The sequence below is a fragment of the Labrus mixtus genome, chromosome 6, assembly GCF_963584025.1.
Source record: "Labrus mixtus chromosome 6, fLabMix1.1, whole genome shotgun sequence".
Lineage (NCBI taxonomy): Eukaryota > Metazoa > Chordata > Actinopteri > Labriformes > Labridae > Labrus > Labrus mixtus.
The window spans coordinates 15,227,207-15,254,213 of NC_083617.1; the positions used below are offsets into that span (position 1 = coordinate 15,227,207).

The 27,007-nt window shown below is 39.4% G+C and overlaps 1 protein-coding gene across 2 annotated transcripts in view; it reads left to right on the plus strand.

Moving 5' to 3' along the window:
• The window catches only part of slc8a1b (solute carrier family 8 member 1b), a 138,119-nt gene that overhangs the window by 71,042 nt on the left and 40,070 nt on the right, over nt 1-27,007 (plus strand). The window contains exon 5 of one of the 2 annotated variants that reach the window (XM_061040203.1): nt 25,198-25,304. In XM_061040203.1, coding sequence (XP_060896186.1) covers nt 25,198-25,304 — 107 coding nt within the window. Of the gene's footprint in view, nt 1-25,197; nt 25,305-25,588; nt 25,699-27,007 lie in introns of both variants that reach the window. The other variant, XM_061040201.1, reaches the window with a different exon arrangement.

Here is a 27,007-nt window from a genome sequence, read left to right on the forward strand (position 1 = left end):
AGCTGGTTATGGAAGAGACTAAAAGTAAAACCGATCCCTCTACATTAAATTAAAAAAACAAATGAGACCATTTGCAACAAGATTGATTATTGCTTTATAGGTATTTTAATGCCTGGAAAAGATGTCACTGGTTAGGAGTCAGACAAGATGATTGTCACCAGCACCAGACAGCACCCTGAAAAATAAGCCTTTTTCTTACATTTCCCACGGCATGGTGAGTGATTTTTGTTGTTGTTGTTGTTGCTTAAAAGACATTGGGATGAAATGTTATGTTAGAAGCCACTACATACATGTATAGGATGAGATAAGCAAATAGATAAAAGGATGTGCTTTGTCCACAGGAGGCTGCAAATCCAAGAAGAGCTTTAAAGCCATCATTAAAACAATGTGCTTGGACATTGGGAGTAAGACTTTGTTGCCAAGTTAATTGTGGCGGAAAAATTACAAAACAACAACAACTGTCGGCTTCCTGTTTGTCAAGCTAATTAAGTTAGCTAAACTTTAGAGTTTCCACTTTAACTTAGAGTAAATGTCTTTCTTATTTAGGAGGCAACATTTGTGTGATTATCTGAACAATAGGACTTGTGGTTTAAAGATGGAATAGTAAACAATAACCCCTGTTGTTTGAAACAAATGGACTCAATGGAACGCATTTGTAAGCTGCTGGTTTGATGATAAACACCAAATTACCTGCTAAACACGTGTCAGCAAACAACTAGCAGACTTAAGAGGATACATTTCCCTTTAATGAGACCTCATGCAGACAATTTGAGAGCATTCAGCGGAGGAACGTCTGTACGTTTATATCAACATGCTGCTTGTTTGGGCAGCGGTTTAATGTTAATTTGCATGTCACACAGAAATCCCTCTGGCTGTGTTTAAGAATCTGTGTATTAAGCGAGAGTGGCGAGGGGGGGGGAAGTGGGAGTGATGAGTGGAACTCCAGGGGCAGACGGGGTGATAATTATAGATTCGCTAATAAAACAGAGCAAAGAGGAAACAATTTCTCAGATGGTTGCACGTGCACAGGCTGACTCCTGTGCACAACTCTTATGCGACACATCTGTACAGAGCACACACGCATCGGTTTTGTACTACAATACTTGGATGCAGGCGAGGTCTACATGTAACATACACATAAATACAAACAAACACAAAGCTGTATTTTCAGGTGCGGCATAACAATAAAAGCCCAATTTTATTTTACATAATGTATGTGTGCAGGGTCCCATTTTGCTCCCTTCCTAATCGCAAAGAGGTTACTAGTTAAGGAAAGTTGCAAATTGTCATTGCATCCTCTTCCATACTTTTTTCATATGTTATATTTATTAATAATAATATATGTATTATTTTCTGTTAGTTTATTATTTATACATTTTATTTGCATGTATAAGTGAATGCACTTATTACTTTGTATCAAAAAAGCCTTCGTATGCAATTAAAAAAAAAAATTCTTCCTTGCTCCAAAATAAATCACTTCCTGTCAGCTAACTACTAAAGACAGAATGACCATCTTAGTTTGAACACCCCAATTTTGAAAGAAGTCTAAAGATTCATCTAAATACGTCTTTCACACTTTTCTTTCTAGACAGTGTTTTTTACAGCAATTATATGTGATCTCTCATTCAGATTTTTTTGTTTTCCCAGCCTTTGTGTGCACATTATATTATTTTTTTTCTCTCCCAGCAGCATGGCTGTTTCTAGGCAAAACAGATGATAAACAAGACAGACAGTAGGAGGTGTGCAAGTATGTGTGTGTGTATGTGTGAGTGAATGTGTTTGTATCCTAGTTGGAGAAGACATGTTGCCAAGTCACGAGTTGTTTACCTTCCAGGAGAAGTCGAAAACTCTGAATCTCAATCTATGCGTTTCTGTCTCTGTCTTGCTCACACACACACACACACACACACACACACACACACACACATATACACACACACACACACATACACACACATACATTCACACATTCACATGCACTGACACATTTTTTACATAATTTATATACATGCATCCTTCACACAGTCACTGTCTTTAAACTCTTCTCTAGACGCTCACAGTGACATTTAAGTGTGTAACCGGCAAATAGTGAAAAGAACAATCACATGTCAACACCAGTTAATCAAAAGAAATATCTTTGACTCCAGTATCTTGTGATAGTGTGAGACAGTGGGCTGCTTTAACTTAATTTACTGTATGTGTGTGACTATGACCCTTTGACAGGTAGGTGGAGGGATTTGATTGACATGTGTCCAGCGACGTCAGGGGGGAAGTGAGTGCATTGTCACAACATCCGTCCATCACTGTCACATAATGATGATGTAAGTTATTCCATGAGGGAGACTTGCAAAGTGTGTGTGGGTGTATAGACAAGTATTTTTTTCCTTGTTGTGGTGTGAAAATGCCCAATCAAGTTGGAAGCACCACTAACAATAAGGAACATGATGTTAAAGTTACAAAAAACAGACAGTTACAACTTGAAGAAATGGCAAGCATATAAAAATGTATCTGATTAACGTTTTTAAACCTAAATTAAAGGGTTATTTATTTATTTATTTGTCATGAGTTCAATTTTCCTGCTAAAAACTACAATTAGACACCAGAGCTTCATTCAGGAAGTGAACTGATTCTAACCGACCTAAAAAGCCTCACTCATTTTTCTAATATGCTTCCCGGCTCAGAAACGTGGTCAAACTAGACGTTGGAGATGCTTTGGTAAAATGTAGAGATTTTACAACGCAGAAAGGTTTTCAGACTGCTAGAGCTGGCTAAACACTGAAGCTTCAGTGTCCACGACATGGCAACCCGCGTGCGCAGCGACTCTAGGGCGGAGGGGGCGGGGGAAACAGCTCTCTACAATGTTTTGAATTTTGATTTCAGTACCCATTTTCAACGCTACGTGTCAGAATAACATACTGCTCCTTTAATGATTGAGAAAGTGCTCAAAATATTGCAGACTATATTTTGCACTGAGTTATATTGCTCTCTTCATATTTGTAGTTCAATACTTCAACCTTTTCATTAAATGTTTTGCTGAGGAGGCAATTGAAAATCAATAGAGTTAGAGCAACTCTTTCATAATGAATAAATAAATAGAAATATTACAATTATTTTTCAATGGGAATGGCAAGGTTGGTCTGATCAATGTAATAAAATAAAATAGAAAAAGGAACTCTTCCTGATCAATACAGGAGCTAATGTTCTATTAGCCCTCAGGCTGACGGAATCAACTACATGTCCGCACTGGCATTTAAAGAAGCTGGAATCCATATTTATTCTTATTGACCATCTTTGTTCATTACCTTATGCGGACATGGTTCTCTGAATTGACAGTGATGCATGAGTTAGAAGACACACACACACACACACTAACACACACCATAACTCTTGTCCCGTAAGTAATGAGCAGGTGATGCAAGTCAAATGGCAACAATCAATCAATGTCTCATCACCAGGACCAGTGAACTACGAACCCAAACTCACACCCTGGGGTGGTGTTAATGTTGTTAGAGGCGGTAAGGGGCAATCCACTGTAATTATGAAGTCAAGCAAAGTTAATGCTAATGTGTACTACTATGATCCTATTACATGCTGTGTTTATTTGTGTTATTAGTCTTCATGCAGAGACGAGTCACGAGACATTGGGACCCCTTTGGATTATTGCATTTAAAATAATATATGTGATATTGACTTTTGATCATAAATGTATTGTCATTATATTTTACAATTTATGTCTCGACTGAGAAACATTTTTTTTTTCTTATAAATTTCTAGCCAGCACAGCAGCTAAAGACAAGCAGTTAACAAGAAACTTTTCATGCATTGTTTCTTGGATTCTGCACAATTTGCATATTATCGAATAGACTAATTGACTACCTGACTGATACCAGCTCAACAAATGTGTGCTTATGATTTCAAAACGTAACCCAATTATAGAACTGTGAATATGTTTACCTTTTAGTGAACATATTCTGAACAATCCTCACATATACACAGTAATGTGATCCATATATAGCAGCAGGACACAAGCACCTCATATATCCCTCATGCGTTATATACACATTAATTATAGCTATTTCTATTCGGTTGTGTTCCTTGATGTTATTTCCTAAAACATCTGTGGCATACTAACCATAGAGGCCGTCTGTTGCCTAAGGCAGTGCAACGCTCGATTGAGTCTCGAGGGAAACAACAGTGGGTGCAGAGTGGGGTCAACCGTCTGTGTGTGGGTCTTAGTCAGTGTGTGTGTTGTGTGTGTGTGTGTGAGAGAGAGAGAAAGAGGCAAGTTCTGTCTGTTTGTGGTTGGCTGTGATCACTTGAAGTGTCCGTGTCAGGTAGGATAAAATCTCCTTTTTTTTTACCCCAAAGATCTGGTTCTCTCTGTCTTTTCCTTCTCGATGTGCCTGAACTTGTTTGGCTTAATGGTTGCTATGATGATGACATTCATTGTAATTTAAGGTAATGACCATCATTTTCTGTGCTTTACTTATTCTGCTTAAAAATTGCATGTGCTGTCTGTTTTCTTAAATCATTTGTTGAAAGAATTAAGCAATCAACGATACAGGACAAAGTGGGAGAAGAAGATGTGTCCTTTTGAACATAATGGCATGCCAAGTTGTTTCTCGTCCTTCACCACATTCAGCCAGAGGGAGGGCATTACAGAGGGGTGTGTTTTTTTATTAAGAGGTGATTGTGATCTGCATAATGATGAGACTGCTTTCAATTTCAAAACGTCTCTCTGTCGAAGGCCAATGACAGATGGCAAAATGTTAAATTCACCTTTTTATTATCAGCATTAATAGGAGTCCGACCTGATAGGAGGGCCAGTAGGTTGAGTTGTGGCTTCAGCTTCGAGTCAAACCAAAGCACTAATTACAAGTTATCAGATAGATATATCAATTCTATTATAACATTACACTATCCTCTATGTTCACAGTCAGGCCATTTCCCCTGTAACTGCACGCTCAGGCTGGGAAACTCAAATGCTGTTATAAATTTAAAGTGCTGCGTTTTTGGTTGTAAATTGTATGAGTTTAGGTCACCAGTAAGTTTTCAATGCACGTACAGATTTGATCAGAAGTCAAGCTGAAACACCAAATCCGATAACCTTGTATCTATTGGATAACAGCTAATGTTAGCTGTCAGACAATTTCAATTGAACTATATTTATTTAGGTAGCTACAAGCTAATATAACCTTTGGATAGAATATTATGATATAGAAATTGCTAGCTAAGTGTATTTTTACAAAGGAAGTTGTTAAATGCTATTATCAGTTTTTTTTCTTATGTAGCTAATGGGTTATACAAATGTGTTAAAGTTGAAAGTTTACACAGGCCTACATAAAGTAATGTAAGCATTCAGCCACTAAGCTAACAGCTGTATGGCTAAAGGCTAAAATTTGTTGTTGTAGGACGATAAGTTGATTTTATTGCAAATACGGTTCGATTTACCCTCTTATTTTTACTATTCACAAGTTGCTGATCTATTTAAAGAGTTGAAATAATGATGACTCATCAGGTTTCTTTGGAAATATGATTTACAACCAAGAACACATCTGTACGGTGTGATAAAAGCATTCAGCTTCCCAACTTGAGCAGGACATCTAAGGAAAATGGCCGCTGTGTAAATATGTTCAAAACATATCTGCAGGGCCAAAAAACAAGTCAACAGATTTTTTTTCAGCACTTTCTCCTTCCTGTCTCGCATGAAGAGATGTTGCAATGTAAAAAAAAAAAAAAAGAGTGGGGGAGAGCGAATTTCTTGCCCCAGAGTAAACGTAAGCAACAGCCGACTTTAAATTCTGCTCAGGAAAGTGTTCAAAGCTTTAAAGGCTGGTCACACCTGCTGCCTCTCACTGATAACACACTCTGATTCCTTAAAATGCCAAGCCGGCCAGAGCGAGCAATGGTTGCCCATCTCAGGTGTACCTCTCAAAAGGTTGTGATTCTCGGTGTAAACGTAAACATATCTTACAACTCAACCCACAGTAACTTTAGAAGAAGAAGGCAAAACAGGTGAGGTGGAACTTAAAACACAGTGGTGCCTACTGCAGCAAAAAAAAACATTTCATTTGTGGAGGGAGATTTGGGCTTGACGTTCACATACATTATGTCACAAGTAGCTTACTTTAGTTACTCCTCCAAACAGCTGTGTTTTAGGGGCTTAGTCTAAGTAGCGAGGCAATCGATTACTTCAATAAATGTCTCCTCTCACCTCCCTCCATCTCGTTCATTCTCTGCTCCTTCCACCTAATCCGCGCTTGATAAGACGTTTTGTATTTTGCCAGCTTTGGCAGAGTTAATCACATCCAAACATATTGATTCAGTAATGCAGGGCTCAAGGACTAACTTTCTTTGAATTCTTCATTAAGTTTTATTACCTGGACATGTTTGATACTTGATTCTGATTGGTTAGTTATGGCAATTTGAGGTTCGTTTCTTTGCTATAGCAGACTATTGCTCGGAAAGCAGCTCTGATCAGACCAGGATGAATGACTGTTTTCATATTAATCTAAAGAGAGTAAAAAAAGATTCAAAAAGCTGTAGGCTATAGCGGACAACAAATCCAGCAGATTTTAAGGAGGCCCCAAAGTGTACCGTTATCATTGCTGCAGCATTCAATCCTTGAGTTAATTAGAGTCGGTTAAGGGTCTTTGAAAGATTGAATTGTATTCATTGGTTGCATTCTAGAAAGCAGCCCCATATGCTTTCCCGCAGAGCACACATTTAACAAACCCATCAGTTTTATGGACATGTCAAAATGCCTTTATGTGATTGGTTGACCTCTTTCTAACCCCAAGCCAGTCAGGTGGCTCCCTCTGGGACCCTTTTAGCATGCGAAAGTCTGTTCACCTCAGTCACATTTTCTCTATCTCCCTTCTCTCTACACATCTGTCTTTCTATGGCTTTGTGTCTCGTATCCTTTGTCCCTTCTGTTCCTCTGCTAGTCTAAATATGTTCGTCACAGGAGTTTTGTTTTTAGCAGACCCACATTCCGCAGTGGAGCTCCAAAATGTACCTCGCAATGCTATTGAAGTGATGAGGAGCTATTTATACTCATCTTTTTTTCCAAGTGCCGTCCTTTCATTCAGTCCCTGTTTACCTATTTTCTCCCCTGTCAGTGGGGCTGCATTCGACCCATAGTGATTTATAGATGTGAATGTGTGTTGCAGAGTGTAAAAGGCGTTCTTTTAAAGACTGAATAGGTCAGTTTCCTGTTTTTATGTCCGGAAAACAAAGTAATGCGTGTGTGGATTTACGACCGCCTTCTGCCAAGTGTCTGGCATGCCTGTTGTGTCAGATTTCATTCCTGTTTTCCGGATAATAAAATGTGTGAGTGTCCATCCATGTGCAAATGAAAGAGAATGACGAGAGATGGGCAGAGAGAGAGAGAGAGAGAAAGAGAGAGAGAGAGAGAGAGAGAGAGAAAGAGAGAGAGCGGAACACACATGCGCACAAAAAGAGAGAGATGAGACAAGAACAGGAACTTTTAACATTTTATTCTGACCTAAATACACATGTAAAGACTTGCTCCATGTCGAGTGTGTTTCTACCTTTGTGCTGCATGTTCATGTAGGCATTCAATGTGTGAGTGTGTGTGTCGTGTGTGTGTGTGTGTGTGAGTGTGTGTGTGAGTGTGTGTGTGTGAGAACTGTGGCCGGGCAGCTATGTTTCTGCAGAGGAAGAGATACATTTCACCTCGTCTGACATCATGAAGGAGCCGAAAATATTCAGACAACATTTCTGTCAGTCTGAATCCCTGACCTCAGAACTATGTGTTTCATGATCCAAGATTAGTCTGGTGGGTCATGAACAAGAGGGCTTTGATGGGCTGATTGATAAAACTCAGAGGTTGGAAAGCTGTGTAGGTGTTATTTATTGTTTGAGCTGCAGATTGCTTTGGAATGGTCGTGGTTCCGCTAAAGCAGCACCTTGTGAATTTCTAAAACCTTATGAATTATTTTGGTGTATTTAAATATTTCATTTAGTTGTGTCTGGAAATGTCCTCTTTATTTAAAGGGCCAGCAGTTTTAAACCACACTGTCCCTTTGCGCTTCATTTTAAGTCCTGTTAGGCTCATGTTGAGGTAGTGCACCGTCTTATTATCATGCAGATTCATTTGTTTTCCTGCTTTCAATTCAATTAAGTTTTTAGCCCTCTGTCACGTCCTGAATGAAACCCACATTATTATTGATGGCCATGTTTTTCGGCTTAGTAAAAGTGAAATATTATTGTCCCTCAAAAGCCCTATTCCCAAACACGAGTCTGCATTTTGCACACATCCAATCCTATTTGGATAAAAGTAGAAAGAACGGGAGCAAAGATGGTGGAAGAACAAGAAACAGAGATCTACAACTGTTTATCCTTCCTAACGGCTCAAGCTCTGCCCTGTACTGTGGGTTGTCATGACGACAGTTGTATACATCTATTCATGTACACAAAACCTTAGAAGGAGAATGTCAAAAGGTCACTTGTGTGAATGCCGTGGCCATGTAGGGGCCTCTATAATATATTTTTACTGGACACTTTGTTGGCGTTACATAACACTTCTTTTGTGTTTTGAAGAAACACTTCTTTATTACGCATTTGCCATTTGTTACTGCTTCATTGTCACTGCTTCATTGTTTGTTGGTGTTTTCATTCATTAGTCTGCTGATCAATACCTGATATTGGTTTTAATTTAAACATGTCCTTGCATTAAAATATGAAAATCCACCTACTGTAATGATGCTTTGTCCTAACCTGGGTCATTTAGCTTTAAGCCAAACCCTATTTTAAACAGATAAGTTCAAGTTAACCTCTCGTTAGAAAGGAAACGACAAACTGGAAAACATCTGCATGGCAAAGAAAAAGTGGCAGGATGAAGGGCTGAAACAATGTGGATGGAAAAAGTATTGGAAAAAAAACAAAAGAGAATGAAGTTGTTTTCAAAGGACAAGTAATGAGACAATTAGGAAATGTAATAACTTATCTCCCTCTCTCTTCCTCCCTGTTGTCATATTTCCTTTCTGTCTTATGTGTCTGAATATCCTCTTGTCCTGCCTGTGGCCATGTGTAAGCTAATCCATTTAAGAGGAACTGGCAGCACAGCCAAAACGCCCTGCAAACTGTGCCACGCTGGCCACACGTTGCTGTAGCAACAATCCGGCCTCCTTCTTTTCTCTTCTTTAATCCAGTGAAGTAGAAATGTGAACAGGCAGAACCACCCGACAGGACTTAAGTATTAGAAACCAACAGTCAGATTTCTTGCATTGCCCAAACCTTTTTCTTTCATCGTTGATGTTTTTTGGGCATTATTTCCCTCTACACTCTGACAGATTCACATGTATCCTGGTTATAAAAGAGGATGGCAGTGACAGAGAGAAGGGAAGGAAATGATGCATTCAGATATGGAAGTGAAGGGGAAATAAAAAGACATAAAAAAAGATAAAGAAAGACAAGAGGAAGGAGGTAAAGTAAAGCAAAATGGGACGATAGAGGATTGATCAAAGAAAGAAAGCTTAAAAAATAAATGAAATGAAAAAATAACAACAGAAAAAAATGACCTGTATAAACTTTGGAAGCATGTGGGAACTGAGGAGATGATTTTCTGTCATTTCATTAGTGGAATGTTGTACCATTATTGCTTGATGTAGGATTTCGGCTGTTCAAAACTTTGTATTATTTTACGCTTTATAATGCACCAAATATGTTCAATAGGTGAGAAGGCAGGGACCATGCTGTTGTTGTACGTGCAGAATGTGGTGTGGGAGTTTCTTGCTTTAATAAGCAAGGCCTTCCCTAAAGAAGAAGTTGTCTAGCAGCATATGTTGCTCCAAACCTGTATGGGTCAGCATTGATGGTGCCTTCACAAATGTGCAGGTTTACCCCATGCCATGTGCAGTAAAGCAGCCACTTTTAAGCTGAGCACCATGAACAAGCCTGTTGGTCCCTCTCCCTCTCCTTAGCCCAGAGAACGTGGCATCCAGGTTTTCTGAACAGAAAGTCAAATTCTGGTTTATACACGGCTTCCTCTTTCCATGGTAGAGTTTCATCTTGCATTTGAGAATTCAGTGATGAACTGTTCAGAACAGGGTTTTTGGGAGTGTTCATGAGCCTTTCTTGAAATGTTTGCATTGTTGCAGTCAGTCTTGCATAGTGGTGAATCTCTGCCCATCCTTACTTGAGGTTATGATTGAGGTGATGATTTTCAATGTTTTGCAAATCATCACCGTCTGTTGTCATTTACACTTTACACAATGCCCCAACTTTATAAAATTAGTTGTTTTTTTTTGTAATTGTCTCTGTTTATTTTTCAATGTGATCATTATCACATATTAACGTCCCAACTTATTTAATTGTGGGTTTCACTGAGAAAAAGGGAGGTCAATGTGAGACAGTTATTGTTAGTTGTTCATAGCAAATAAAGCTTTCTGAAGTGAACACAAAAAAACACAGAAAGCCAAACGGACGCTGAAGAGGGAAGTGAATGGGCCTCTTCACTCCAGGCCAATAAAATTCATTTGAAAATTGGAGGGGAAATGAAGGAGATTTTGGGTTTGTGTGTAAGTGGCAGAATAAGAGGCCAGGGTTGCCAAGTGGAACAGTGTGCCATTGCTTAAATTAACCAGCCAACAGGAGGAGGAAGAGGAGGAGGAGGAAGGAGAGCTTGAAAAGAAGGGGTGAATTGAATCTGTAGATTGAGAGGAAATGTCAACGAGGAAAGAAAAAGAGCAAAAAGAAGATTTTTTTTTTTTTCCACCCTTCCAAGTTTGTAAAGGAAAATGGCAAAGAGCAAGTGGGCGACGGAAAGACAGTGAGGGTTATTGTAAGGTTTCCAGCCCTGTGAAAAGCTCTGCCATTTACTTTTCCCCCTGCTCTCTTTTGTGCGGTTGAAAGCAGCGTCCAGTTCAAACTGCTGTTTCCTGCAACTAAATTACAGCCACTCCTGCTGCTTCAAAATAACAGGGATTATTTGTATTTAATCACATCACACCATTCTCTAGCTTGAAGCCACTAATCACTTTAAAGTTTTTAAATTATTGTTTATAAGGCTTACAGATTTGTGACCAGAGTTATGGAGACATTTCTTCAAACGTAACATAGCTGTATCGTTGCTGAGGTTGCAACAGTATTTACAAATGGAAAACCAGTTCACCTTGTTAAAACTTGTTTTGTTATCCAAAAATAGTTTGTTTTACTTCTACAACTTAGGGCAGTAGTGTCTAGGTTCAGTCAAGGACCATATGACACCAAGGTTCTGTTATAGCTGTAACAAAAAGCTAATTTCAGTTGCCCAAAATGGTCAGAAGTGTGACAGTCACAAGACCACCAATAACCAAAGAATATGACCATCCAGGTTGTTGGTACGATTGCTAATTGGGACCACTTGTATGTGTAAACTATGACAGGAAGTGGTAATTATGAAAAGGTGTGATTCTTGGGACATATGTCAAAGACAAAGATCAAGTAGGCATAGGCCAACCAAATTACATCAGTTTCTTTTTCTACATGTTCCTCTTGTTTGACAGATTTGAATGTTTAGGCATCATGATGTGTAGTTGACTGTCATCAGATGGTTTGTAGTTGTATTGCTTGTAAAAGGTTTTTTTTTTATAGTAGTCTATTTACATTTGAATAGTTCTGCAGTGGTTCAGCATATTTACAGTATACAGTTCAGTGTTGTGTTCTTAGAGTTCTTCTGTAAAATGCTCATCTTTTGTTAGGTAAAGGAATAATAATAAAGAAGTAATTATATGTTCATTTGATATTTAAAACTACAAATATTACAGATAATCACATCGTCAACAGTCGTTAGCACATACAGCTGACATGTTGGTATTTAGATTTAGATTTAAACATTTTAGCAACCTCCCTGAATAAACATTGTTTATTAAACATTGGTTATGACCCAGTGGCACTGGGTCATAACCAATACCCCCCATAATCTTGGTTGAATTTACCCACGGAATAAACCAACTATAGGGGAAGATTTTGACCCATTGATTCATAAAACACATTTCAAGGAGAACGTCAGTTTGATTGATCGATGATGCCATACAAGACTGAAATATCAAAATAGTAAGTTCTTATGTACCTTAAATCTGTCAAAGGAAAAATATGGCATAATTTCTGTCCATTTCAACATGAATTTTCTACAGAATTCTGTAAATGTATGAATTGAACAGACTTTTCCAATTTACAGACTGCAGTTTATGTACATGTCCAAAGCAGAGTGATCTGTTATTTTTTAACCTGGATAGACCAGATGTCCTCTGATGCAGGCCATGCTGTATTAAACCCCTCTTTCTTTTTTTAAATCACACACACACACACGCACACATGCACATGCACACACGCACACGCACACACACACAAACACACACAGTCGCAACATGACTCCCAGACACACACAAAGTGGCTGATTGAGGGTGTAATCACAGAAAGATAAAGAGAAAAAAGAATGGAAGTGGAGAATAACCAACACAAAACACAGTACAGGCACACCACACACACAAACACATACACACACACACACACACACACACACACACACACACACACACACACACGTACACACACACACAGGGGGATGACAATGGCAAAAAGAATCACAGAAGATTGAAGTGAAAAATGGTTTCTTGCTGGTTAAACGTGTGCTGTATCCTGTGAGGAGAAAAGATCAAACGAGAAAATCAAGAAAGTAAGAAGCATCATACCATTTAAAGCATTAATGTCATGTTTGTTCAAATCAGAATTTTTTATTATGCACTTATGAAGAGTAAGCCGCTTTAGCATCTTACATGAATATACAGCTCATGTGCATGTCTGAATATGATTCAATTAAATAAACCCAACATACATTTATTTCTCCAGTTATGGCATCAAGATCTTATCAGGATTGTAATACAAAGCCATCCACATCCTCAATGACTTCATGTCCTTATCTTTTCATGTGTGGCAGGGTTTTTTTTTTTTTTAGAGGAAAAGATATGTATCCGTGCAGCCGTATCTCATTTTTCAAAGAGGAGAAGAAGCGGTCTTTGACCAGTTGAATGCCAAACAAAACCATAGGAGGAGGGTTTGATAAAGTATCTGAAAGGACAAGTATATCTGCAGGAAGAAAATAAATAAATAAAAACAGGCAGACGTTGAGAAGGAAAATGTCTTCTACAGAGAGCACGAGGCTCAGTCTAATGAAATTCTCAGTAATAGTTTAATTCAATTTTCAGATAAAAAAAAACTCCTATCCCTAAATCAATTATTATTGGTTGAATTTTAGGTTTAATTTTTTTATTCCCAATCATCCATATTGTATTAAGAACCTTCCGCCTTCAGTCATATCTACAATAAAGCAGTGCAACCATAATACCTTGTTTTTATAATTCAACCTATAACTGTATTTTGACTTGGAGTCGGAGCCACTATTACAGTAACGCTGTGATAGTCCATGTGATGCTGTCTCTAAACATTGCAGAACAGATCATTCTGTTTCAAAATCCAGCATAAGCTTCCTGAGCTTTGTATTTCTTTTTCCTCTGCCTACCATTGAAGATACTAAGAAAAGTATTCTCAAAGTGCCAGAAAGTAGTCACAAGGACAGTGTGGTTGAGTCACACACCTTTTGAAAAATGGTCTTAAATGCATTTTCTTGTCTCAGGGGCAGGCAAGAAAAATGAGCAGTCAGACAGGGCGGACTGCAGAGAGAGACACAAAGAGACAGTCAGAGATGAACCTGAGAGGATCCAGACAGAAGCAGCGTCTGCACTCAACGTTTGAATAAAAAAGCGCTCTCTTTATGGCTGTCTCCGATGAAATCATTCGTCTTTCTCTCTGACACTGATGTCTCACTGTTTGGGGAAATGGATAAGAAATCAGAGCCCACACACTCAGAAGGGGAGCAGTTATTTTGATGCCGGGTTTGGTGAATGTCTTAGCACCTGACACTTCAAACTGTTAAACTTAACACTTAACTTCTGACTGAAACTCCCCTGGAAGTTCATGCCATTTTGTAGTCATTGTGGAAAACAGGCAGAGAGGAATGCCAGCTTTAGTGGTTATTTAAAGTATGCGCTAGTCCGAGTTTTTGCTGAAAAACAAGTATATAAAATATCCAATGCAACCCATTTTAATCTGGGGGGCTGTTGAATCTTGCAAAAAGCTTTTTCCACACCTGGGACACATGTGGTGTTTTGTTTCATAAACTGATACTGCCTTAGGTTAGTAGTTATCTTCCAAAATACAATATCACATCAGCAGAGTTTCCTTGCAGGGCATCAACTATGGAAATGTATACATGTTATAGTGATCTTTGGTACAAGTCCATGCATCATAAATTAAAACAATGAACACTCTTGCTTTAGACAAGCCATGCATACAAGCAACTGCCTCTAATACTGCTATGTACTATGTGTGCTGCATGAGACTTGTGTTTAATGGAAGTTGTAATTCCAACAAGGGATTCTTCACATCTTTAAAACTCTATTTTCACAGATGTCATCTCAGAATCTCCAGGAAATATCTTGAATCATTTTGCATTGTTGCAGTGACAGAATTACAGTAACCTCTGCCAACATAGAGATCTAATACAGAAGTTAGTTTACCACTAAAGTAGTGACACAGATATCCACATGTGGACTGTCTTCCAAGCTTTTAGTATGTTTGACTTTCATGCCATAGATCAGATAGACCTTTTTAGATAGTCTTTCCTAGAACTAAAAAAAACATTGACATGCAGAGTTTGCTTTTGGATGTGACCACCACATTATACAAATTAACTTGATCAGTAGTGTCAGTGAATTGTTAAATGTATTGAGTATTATTAGGGAGCATTGGTAAAAGGAGGAGGTGTTTTCATCTCCATAGTAATGTGTCAGTGTGCTCTTCAGTTCACTTGAATGTGTGTCCCATCACCATCAGTGTTCAACCCACCCGCCTCTGCATCACCTGATTAACAGTCAAAACGTGTCTCTGTCTTTAACTGCACTTCCCTCTCTCATTCTCAGACACACACACACATATACACACACACAAATGAACACACCACGTTCTCTCTCCCCTCATTACGAGGCTGTTGGCTCATACATGAAGAGCTCGATATATGCTCTGTATTTAAACATCACTTTGTTCTGTAGCCTGACCATGTGTCACACCTTCTTCTCCTCTTCCTTTAGTTCAAACAATCCATATGCTCTTAATTGCAATTAAAAGTGGACGTGTGTGTGTGTGTGTGTGTGTGTGTGTGATGGGTTTGCACACAGCACTAAACTGCTTAGCTCAGCCATTTCTCACTTAATCCTGACTGGAATAACTAAAAGCCCTATTAGATCTATATATCTCAGTGTTTCCCTGTTTCCCTTGGTTTACAGCTTTTTTTTTGGGGGGGGGGGGGGGGTGAAGGAATCTTGGTGTTCATGCGTTACTTTTAATGACATTTTTAATGACAACCGGGACTTGAACCCTCTGGTTCCCAACCTAAGTCCCTACAGACTGAGCTACTGCCGCCCACTATCCTGTTCTATCGGACAGGTATCCTTAAATGACTTCTTTCCCTGATTTCCGACTCTATCCACTATCCCATCTCTACAATAAAGGCACAAAAAGCCCCAAAAATAAATAAATAAATAATGTATTTTTAAATAATAAAAATAAATTACCTTCAAGGGGGGCGGGGACACTGTATCTAAGTCATTAGGTATGGGTAGTAAATTTGGCAAGGAAAGCCTTGTCACACCAGCAGCCTTAAAAATTTAAAAATTGTCAAAATAATCAGTTTATATCAAAGGAACTGCCTACGTCAGCTGATTGAAGAAAATGTGCGACTCTGACATGTGGTTTTCTATTCTGGTGATTTTTGACACACTAATTGTGTTTTTGACCCAGAGCGAGTGTTTTGACAGAAGTGTTATATATATATAATAGAAACTATATGCCTACAAGTTACAAGAAAAAAATCCCAAAACGTATTTAGATATGTAATGTAGCATGCATTCAAAATACTTTTAATGCTGAAAAACACCCTGCATGTCCTGCAGCATGGTCTACTACTGCAGTACCCACTGTCATAATGCCATAGGTAGACGTGTGTTTATTGTTGTATACATGTGTAACAAACGATAAAGTTTGAAATTAGAATGAATTACAGCACAATTATTTTTAGTACTTGCTTACTTTTTACAAACTTTTACTTGACAAAGGATATTTTAACTCCATTGCCAATTCTGACCAAAAAGGAGTCTGTCTAAAGAGAGTGCATACACACCTATATAGTACTTGAAATTGGTCTTGGTCACATGACAGGTCTTGAGACCACTTTTTGAAGATCTTGTCTAGGAATCGAAAGCATTTTATACTCGGTCTTGTCTCGGTCTCCAACTGGGTGGACTCCGGATTTTAAATCAAGACCCGTCCAGACCATCACTTACAGCCTATTTTACCACATCATCACTGTTATTAGAAGAAAAACACCCCTTTCTAAATGAACTAATAACTTCAATTCATTCACAATTAGATTTTTATCACAAAGGTAACAGCAGCATCCTTCCCGGTGTTACGGGTTAAATGAGTGACACGCCCCCTGCACACAAAATGATGGTTTTTCAATAATATTTATGGTCTTGCTCTTGTCTTGACCTCGCCCTGCCTCGGTCTTGGTCTTGACTTGGCCTCGATCCATAAATCTCTTGGTCTTGACTCGCTCTTGGAGCACTCTGGTCTCATGTATGTCTTGGTCTTGGTTAGTGTAGTCTTGACTACAAAACTAGAAACACTGTTACATGTACATGGCACTTACTTCTCTGCTTTGTGGGAAAACTGTGGTAGACTTTTTCCAAGGGGACACAAGGTTGGTGTACAGTTATGTCGTGTTTGACTGAAATCTATATCTAAATCTAGATCTGTAATTCACTTCAACACTTTGATTAAAAATAAAGTTCACTTGGTGTTTCCTTTCAGAACCAAAACACATTCCCACATCTCTATGTCCCCTTCTCCCCCACAAAAACACACAATGTCTCCAAAGGATTGTGAAGCTACCAAAAAAGGAAGTTACCTCTATAATGCCCATGAGTTCCTAGAAAGTTAGCAGAAGTTGATATACCATATGTTATATATAATACACACACTCACTCGTTAACATGCATTCATTTTCAGATTTTCCAAGCCCCTTAGAGAGGTTTTCCTGTTTTAAGCAGCGTGTGTTGTGTGTATATTAGGGAGTCCCCAGGATTTTCCATACTCCTTATTAGGTTAACAAGATACTGCAGATAGGAATGAAGAGAGGGTAAGGAAGATAGACAAACTGTACAGAGAGAGAGAAGGGGGAAGAGGAGAGGGAAACTCCCTATGATGATAGAAAATAGTTGAAAAGACACAGAGGAGGGTCTGACAAACACAAACACACACATACCACACTCTCGGGCACTCCCACACACACACACACACACACACACACACACACACACACACACCAACGCACGCACACATGCATGCTCACACACGGACACACATACACACACACACACACACACACACACAATTTAAATACAAATGGAGACTGGCTGCTTTTATGCCTTTCTCAACTGTTGTGCATGCTGCTATTCAATAAAAATGACCATTACCATAAACATTGTATTTATGACTCTGTGCATAATCAAACCCATAAAATGTCTGAGCTGAGAAAACAAGCTACAGGGCTGTTACTGTACATCAACACCAACAATCTGAATGGATTAAGAAAGGAAAAGACTCACGAGAGAAAACAAACGTGTTGTTTAGAATGTAGAGAATCCAGAGAAAATGTCAGTACAATCTTTGACAGCTGGGAAGTTCCCTTACCTCGATTGTTCCCCTCCATTCGAAAACATTTACCATTTTTATCATTCGTTCTGAATCTCTGAAAGCAGTTTAAGGATTTTCTTGCAGAGACCTGAAACTTGAGATAACCAATAACAGATGTGTTAAGTCTTTTAGTGTTATCTCTGTTTGCTTGTTGTACCAAGGTGTTACAGTAACCTTGAAAAGTTTTGTTGATGGTGCATTCCTGGAAACTGGTATCTCAGTTTTGACAAAAAAGCTGTGATTTTCAGCAAGACACACACATAAAACAATGCATGCTGTCAGGAAGTATTTTTAACTGTCCCCATTCATAGCTAAGACAGCATGTGATATTTCAGAGTTATGCCCGAGGCATTTGGTCTTCTGTACAACATCTACAAAGGCCTACGAAAAGTGCACATTTCCAAATATTAGATCTATAAATTAGGCTGTTTATGCACCAGCAGCAGCTGTGGTATGTCAGTGATTCTCATTTTGGTGCTACAAGACAATCACTGTTTTAAGTATATGAGGATAAATGTAATTATTGATCTTTTTTTTATTGATCTTTTTCTGAATCAATCAGCCATACATTGTAAAAAGCACACATTTTGTCTTTATAAGAAGATATCACAGCTTTATAATAGAGACTGAGGCCCACTCAGGGGAGATGGGGAGCCTCGTAGTCCTTGTTGGACTGCCAGCAGCCCAGCAGCAGGTGTATGTGTGTGTGTGTGTGTGTGTGTGTGTGTGTGTAACCTTTATTGTGTTTCTATTAGCCTCCATAAAGTCAGGATTATGTGTATTAGTGTGCTGACTGGAGCTTATTAGAGGAGGCCTGGCTGAGCACTGTCGGCCTATTGTTGTGGTTTTCCACTGTGGCCAACATCATTATCAGCTTTGTCTTATAAAACCACTGCATGTAAACAGCAAACACCCACCCACACACGCAAACACACACACACACACACACACACACACACAGACTTACTGCAGGGCTCTGTGTGTTAAGCTGTGTCACACACACACACACATTTGCACACGCTTGTGAATAAAACTGCTTATATTTAAAGTGCAAACACCCACTAACAGACACACACACTTTTTCTTTTTATTTGCTGTATGTTAAAAAGTGTCCCTTTTTGTACAAGCTAACATACATACTGATAAAATAACTCACAAAAACCGGCACCAATGCTGAATCCACATACGTATGTACACACACAAATACACACGCACACTTCTTTTGTTTAGTCTGCGACCAAAGTCCACCCACGAGCAATCTGTTCCACACAAACAAACCAGTTCACAGTCAAAAAGGCCACTACACACACACACACACACACACACACACACACACACACACAGACACACACACACATTAAAAAAACACACGGACATAAGGAGTTCTCCCCTCTTCCAAACTAAGTCTCAGACAAAAAGTTGGACACATGATGTAAGCTAACACACATCCATGATAATAATCACAGCTTCACACACACATTTCAAAGTTAAACACACAGACTTGTTCCATCACTGTCACATAAACGCTATCTGCTTGTCCACTATTCCTCTCCTTCCACCGTCCTTCCAAACACTAACACAACAACCAGCCGAGCAGCATTTTTCCCCTCAAACCTAAAATAAAGAAGTTGTTCCCAAACTCAAATTTTCCGATCCAAATACGTCGCTAAGGCAGGTTGCTGTGGAGGGGAGAGGGGAGTACCCGGCACTGTTGCCTTTTACAACTTCCTGTGTGTTTATGTTTGTGTGTGTGTGAGGCCGGGGAAGTGCTTTGTTATGGTGTCAAATATATGCGGTGCAACCGAGAGGCCCTTTGGAGACCACACACTGGCCACTTTGTTTCGAAGTCAGATACTGGATACAGTTTGTGAATAAATCTCGACAGTACACATTTATAAAGCAGATGGAAAAAGTATCTTAAACACAACTGGGAAAAGGGCTTTTACTTTGAAGTTCGGTTACTTCAGTTGCAGAAACAGAAACAGTGTCAAGTCTTTAAGAAACGCTGCAGTTTGTTACAGTAAACAAAAAAAAACTGATCGGCAACTTGTTTGAACATATGCTCCTTGCATTTCTAATGTGAAACACCGACAGTATAAATCCATGTGATTGTGGTTTTTACGTTATGTTTACTGTAAGATATCAAATGGGAAAATATCAATTGTTCATTCATCATGAGATGGATTAATGTTTTGTTTTTTTCTTCACATTTTGCAAATTAAAACATCTTTAAATTGTTAAGTTTTAAAAGATGTTGCATAGTTTTTGTGGCATATTTGGTTTTATCTTGCACAAAACTTCCACACATTGCCACTAATGTTTCCCTGTCGATCACTTAATTGTCAAATCCATGCATTGTCAATTCCTCTTGTCATGGTCTGGGTTGCCGGGGGGGGGGGGGCTGGAGCCCATTCCAGCTTACATTTGGTGAGAGGCGGGGTACACCCTGGACTGGTTGGTAGTCAATCAAAGGTCTGACATTCAGGGAAAGTCCCACTTTCAGACTCTCACTCACACCTACGGGCAACTAAGAGACACCAATTAACCTAAGCAGCATGTCTTTGGATAATGGGAGGACACAGAGTACCCTGAGAAAAAACCACCCATGCACAGGGAGAACATGCAAACTCCACACAGAAAGACCCTTTCCAACACGGTATTCAAATCAGGAACCTTCTTGCTGTGAGGCAACAGCGCTAACAACTGAACCAACATGCAGCCCTACTTCAACATGACTCAGCCAAAAATAGTACAGTATTCAGTTATTCATTTGAATATATGTTCTTCTTTCTGGCCTTTACTATTGAAGTCTTTTATTTATTTAAGAGTTTCAGTGACATGTTTTAACCCCTGACAGAAGCCAAGGGTTGAAAGTGGTACAGGAATCTTTGTTTATGAAAGCAAAGAGGAGAAATCGAGGATGAAACCGAGGGAGAAATGGAGGAGATGGAGCGTGGAGAAGCCCCAGCTGCTGAGATGTTCACTTGTTTTTTAAGCTTTTTTTTGTAACATCAGATGTAGGACATCGTTGGGAACACAGATGCACACACACCAGATGCACACACACTGTGGTCCCTGGAGAAATATGTGTGTGTGTGTGTGTGTGTGTGTGTGTGTGTGTGTGTGTGTGTGTGTGTGTGTGTGTGTGTGTGTGTGTGTGTGTGTGTGTGTGTGTGTGTGTGTGTGTGTGTGTGTGTGTGTGTGTGTGTGTGTGTGTGTGTGTGTGTGTGTGTGTGTGTGTGTGCGCGTGTGTGTGCACTTCTGAATTCCTGCTGCTGAAATTCCTTTGGTGTGTTGATGTGTGGGTGTGAAAGCAGGCAAGTGTGACACACGTGTGAATGCTGCCATCCAGGTGTGATACCACCTCTGTCTGTGAGAGTGTGTGTGTCTGTGCTATGGTTTTTTATATCCCTGCGAGGACCTGATTGGCTTTCAAGCTTTAAGAGAAAGAACATTTTTTGGAAAGTGGAAATCTGGAATGTCAGATTTGGGGTTTTCGGATTTGGTCTTAGGATAAAGGTCAGGTTGAGGGTTAGTTACAGGTAAAAAATGACCTATGAAATTGACTGCCACGTAAGGGTCCTCACAACGTAGCATAAACAGGTGTACAGGGTGTAAGACTTTCGATATATCATATCCATTGTGCTAATATAGCTTGTTTCTCAGCACACTGTATGCACTCTCACTCTTAATGAACCACATTTCACACACACACACACACACACACACACACACACACACACACACACACACAGGAACATGCACACTTGTGTCCTTATCGTTTATATGTAGCATGTGTATATAATAACATGTGATTGGAAACAGACTCACAGAGAGCATCCCCTTATACAAACAATTTAGGCTACTGTGTAATATCAAAGTCCCTCTCTCACACACGTTATTACACACACACGCACACAAACACACACACACATATATATAATCCAGTGATATAAAAATATAAAAACTGGTGTTGTGTGTCTCAAACACACTCACTTGTCAGTACACATACACACACACACAGACACACACACACACATATCATCGGTCTGGAAACAATCTTCTCCACCCCTGTTGGTAGCCCAAACATTAGGTTGTCATAGGAACATGCACAGCGTTCTGTACTGCCAGCATGGTTGTCATGCTTCGGGAAGTGCACATTCATGTGTGTGTGTGTGTGTGTGTGTGTGTGTGTGTGTGTGTGTGTGCTCATGTATTAATTGTGTGAAACCTGAAAGAGAGATAAAGAGGGGAAATATAAAGTTGATTTGTCCAGTTAATTATGGGTTTATTAAATTGCTTTAGTGTTCCTCAGCTTGTTGCCAGAATGTGTGTAATGATGTCAGTGTGTGTGTGTGTTTCTGAATGTGTTTCCAGTGAGTTGATCGTCTGTGTGGTTTGCCAGCATTAATAGAGGAGTCACAATTCCCAGACAGAGGGTCATTTCAGTTTCTTCTGATTTCATATCTGACAGGCATTGTTACTAAATGTTACGGGAGCATTGACAAATCACTTCTATGATGTCCTGAAACATCTGTTCTCTCTATCAACATAAACTACATAGCTATATATTATCGGCCTGAAGTTTCTAACAATCTATCTCATGGTTGTGCTCATTTTAAAGGTCCTCTGTTTTAAACAATACCATGTATGTAATCAATCATTGAAAAAAATGTTTTTTTTCAGTTTTACATTGTATTTCTTCGCCTACAAAGCTGATTATGGAGGCTGCCATGGACGTGTCTAGTAGCATTGCAGATGCAAAATAAGAAGGGCGTATAGCCTGTTCTGGAGGGAACAAGTTGGTAAATGTTTGTAAAGCAAAAACTTTATCATGAGCCAATTTCAAACTCAGAAACAGAAGAGAACTTATTTGCAAGACGTGAATCAACAAATGACGAACATAACCTTCTAGTGCATCGTTAAATGCTTTGTATTACTGTGATCGTATTCCTCGGGGGCTCTAAACACTGGTGTTCCATGAGCCTTGCCGTTTAGGGCGGATAGGTGCTTTGCTCAAGGGCTCCACCTTGAGGCAGGGCAGGGGTTTACTCTCTCACTCCTCCGGCTGCTGAGTGAGTGTTCACTAGGAATCCTGTTGGTCATCATGACCTTCTCCAGGCAGGAATATGAAAACCGCTTCTTATGGGACAGTGACAAATGGGCTAATCCCTCCAGTGCAATGAGTTAACCTCCTGGCATTTGTATGTGAGCGTGAGTGTGTGTGTGTATGTGGGTTTTTGTATGATATTTGAATGGTTTATCCTAGCTAGTACACTATAGCTAACAGACGAGAACTGACACAATGGCTTGTATTTTTGTTGTGAAACTCAAGCCTTACAATGTCGGTAAAGCCTGTTAATAGTAGACATACATATAGTGTACAGAATGATTGGTGGGAAATACATTTGACATTTCACTTGTTCTTTTTCTCATAGGTTGTACATTTTCCAATGGCTCTTAAGTATATGTGTGTGATTCTGAAGAGTTTGCAGTATATTAACAACTGTGGGTCTTTTACTCTTGAGTGGTTATCCAGTAACAAGAACATGGATCTAAACATAGTGCTGCTAACCCGATGTTAGCTGATGATTCTAAACAGGTCGCAGGCTGTGATAAGAGATAGTGCCTTATCTAAGATTGTGTGTGTGTGTGTGTGTGTGTTTGCATCTTCGTGTGTGTGTGTGTCCTTGTTCCCTACCCTATAGCCAGATTATAAGTATTCTCTCAGATGTCTTTGTTTTGGCCTGTAGTGGATTTGGATCGGAGAAGAGGGTTTGTTCCAGCCTGAAAACACAGATAAACACAAACATTCGCACATATGCACACGCCCACAGGCACTTAGACTCACACACATAGCAGTAACACACACACACACACACACACACACACACACACACACACAAATGAATGGTGAGTCTCGCTCCACAGCCCTGTGACCTCAGATATTAGCTTCCCCGCCAAATATGACCACAAGGCCAAGTGCGACAGTAAATAAACACACACACACAGTCACACACACACACACACACATACACACACACACACACACATACACACACACATACACACACTCTCTGTGTCCCTCTCTCTCTGTCTCTCTCCATACCGAGTCTAACTGCAGGATTTGGCTGGTCAATTACAGCAGCTGCACTCTGCTGTTTTAATATCGGTGAAAAGTCAGCTTTAGAAAGTTAAACCATTGGCTTGTTTTTGCTCATTGACAGAATATGTTGAAAGGCTGATGGTTTATTGTTGTTCTGTCACACATGGAAAGGATTAGAATGAGAAAGGAAGCAGAATGTGCATGTCTATCAATATGTTACATTTCAGCAAGTTGTTAAAAAGAGCTGGCTGTGTTAGTTATATGTGGTTATACCAGAGCTGGTTAGACACTGTTTGTGATAAAGGGTGTTAATGAAAGTTGAAGAAGGTGTTAATTGCAGCAGCAGACATCTTTTTGATTTCTTTTCACCTCCTGCTCAGACTCTCCTCTCGCTGCTTCTGCTCTTGAATGATTTCTTTTTCCTCTTATGTCTTTACATGTCTATATGCTGATCTGTTTAACTTTGTGGACAACAGTAGGTGTCAGTTCACTTTCAATTCAGTCAAAATGTGAAAAGCACCATCAACTCATTGGCTGTATAACATAATGCTATATTGCATTATTTTTACAGTAAGTGTTGGGTTGGCTGAACTGAAGGTGAACTGTTCTGGTTTCCCAAAGGCATCTTTCTATCTTTATCAAGTTCAGACTTTAACCGTTGTAGCTGCATGCAATTACATTGTTAACTAGTCTAATTAAGAACCAATGCACAGTTAAATCCTAAAATTGCTAAAAGTAGCTTGATTGCACAAGCCAAATCCATCATCAGGATTTATGACTTTCATCTGCCCAAATGAATAAACGTTTGATCAACTTGGCAGACTTGATTCAGCTTCAAGCATCAGTGTGAGATTATTTTTCTTTTGGGCTGATGGGGAGACTGAATTGAGCTTTGATCAGGACCCCAGGCTGGCAGACTGGAGAAGTTTATGTTACAATTGACTTAGCAGAGCAAGTTTATCTGATCGATCTTGTCAGATTGATGTAAGACTTTCTGATAGCATCAAAACTGTACGGCTTATCAGATGTTACAGTTAGATGGGGTGGAAATGTTGCTCCCGTCATCTGACTTAAAGGTAAAACCGCCATGTGGGATGATTTTCACCACGTTGTTGAAGATATTTAAATGTAGCGCAAGGTACTTTTGGGAAACACTACTGCTGCTCTTTTCTGTTTCCTCTTGGTTTTCCAGTTTCCAGTCTGTCTTTTCCTCACTTTTCTGCATTCTCTTTTTTCCTCCTCCTCCTCCTCCTCCTCCTCCTCCTCCTCTTCAGTAAAACCATCAAGGTGAGAGTAATCGACGACGAGGAATACGAGAAGAACAAAACCTTCTACATAGAGATCGGAGAGCCCCGCCTGGTGGAGAGCAATGACACCAAAGGTCTGGAAAAGGAATTGACCCCTTGAGTGTCAGCCATATTGCTGAGGCTGCATGTTCTCGACACATGGAGGAGACTCTGATTACAAAGGCTTTCTTATTGTTTCTCTTCCTCCTGATGTGTCAGAGGACATGCAGCACGTTGTGTCATCCCACCACATCCGCCTTTTTGTGTGTGTGTGTGTGTCGAGTGTGTTATCGGTGTTCATACCTTGCCATGTTGTATGTGTACCATGCATGCACTCACCACCTCCCTCTATGTGTGTGTACGTGTGTGTTTCATACAGGAAGACCTTTACGGTTAGGATCTTAGACCGGGAGGAGTACAATAAGCAGTCCTCCTTCTACATTCTGCTTGACAACCCCGAATGGAGACGCAGCGGGAAGGAACGGACAGGTGTGACAACCAATCAGCACTGAGATTCACCTCATGGGTCATTAGAGAATCCTAAATCAACAGGCCGCTCTACGAATTAAAAAAAAATTAAATCACTTTTTTGCAACAACTTTCTCAATATAGTCAATTAGATTTATAGTCAAGATAGATTTTTAAAAAGCAGCTGCTGTGTTTTCACAAAGTGATTTTCGGTTTTACGGCAGAGATTTTGAGTGCTTACCTGTGCCATAACACACACTTGTGGTGTTTATGGAAACTATCTAACTACAAAGCAATTCACAAAGATAGAGGAGGTCTTCACAGACAAATCACATTTAACATATGTGGTAATAAAATGTATTCTGGAAGACTTCAGAGATTGAAAATCACTTCTCTTTTCCCTTGATTGGTATATTAATAATATTCTTGAAGTGTTGTTCAAGTGTAAAAGTTATGTGTATTATTTACAAAAACAGTAATCTGTCATCTTTAAGAATTAGTAAAATAGATAGATTAGAAGTAAATAGTTGGGACACAGTAATCTTCAAAAACAGCAAATCAAAGATATAAACAGTGTTATCTTTAGGACTGTTAGACCTTCTTCCGACTACCGGCACAAATCCAGTGTTTGGTATCTTCAGATTACATGAAGATTGTTTAGAAAGACTATTGCAAATAAGATCACAAATGGATGTGATTGAAATGCAATTTTGATCGAGTGTCTATCGATGTATATCAGTCCAGACGTCTTTTCCATTGATGAGTTTGTCCGGTGCAGCCGAGTGTTGCACCTTGACTCTTACTCCTCAGTCGATCAGAGGACGTGATAGTGGATCGATATTTCTCGTGCTTCCGTGTTGGGGAACAGCAACATTAACATACATTCTTACTGATGACAGAAATAATGCTGCAGCAACTTCTGCAGACAGATTGGTGTTGTTGCATATATCCTCATCCACATAAATCCAGTTTAATGACTTGTAAATAAACGTGTGCAAAGTTTTTCATGAAGCTCTGATTTCAGATGTAATGTAATGAACATCATTTAGGACAGAGTGTTAGAGATGACGTCCTGAAAGTCCAGTTCACAACTCCAAAAAAACTTCCAAAATTGAGTCATGGAAGGACATTTCTTCTTAGAGGACGTCTTATTGGACTTTGTGAAATGTGAGTCCTATTTATTGTTTGCTAAGCCAAATATGATAACCCAGACAAGAGCACTTTAAAGTTGGCAGTAAAAGAAAGCACTTTACAGCTGGCAATGCTGCAAGAAATAAAATTAGAGCCAGTCACACTTTATTTCCATATTTCTAAAGTGACAAATACAAAG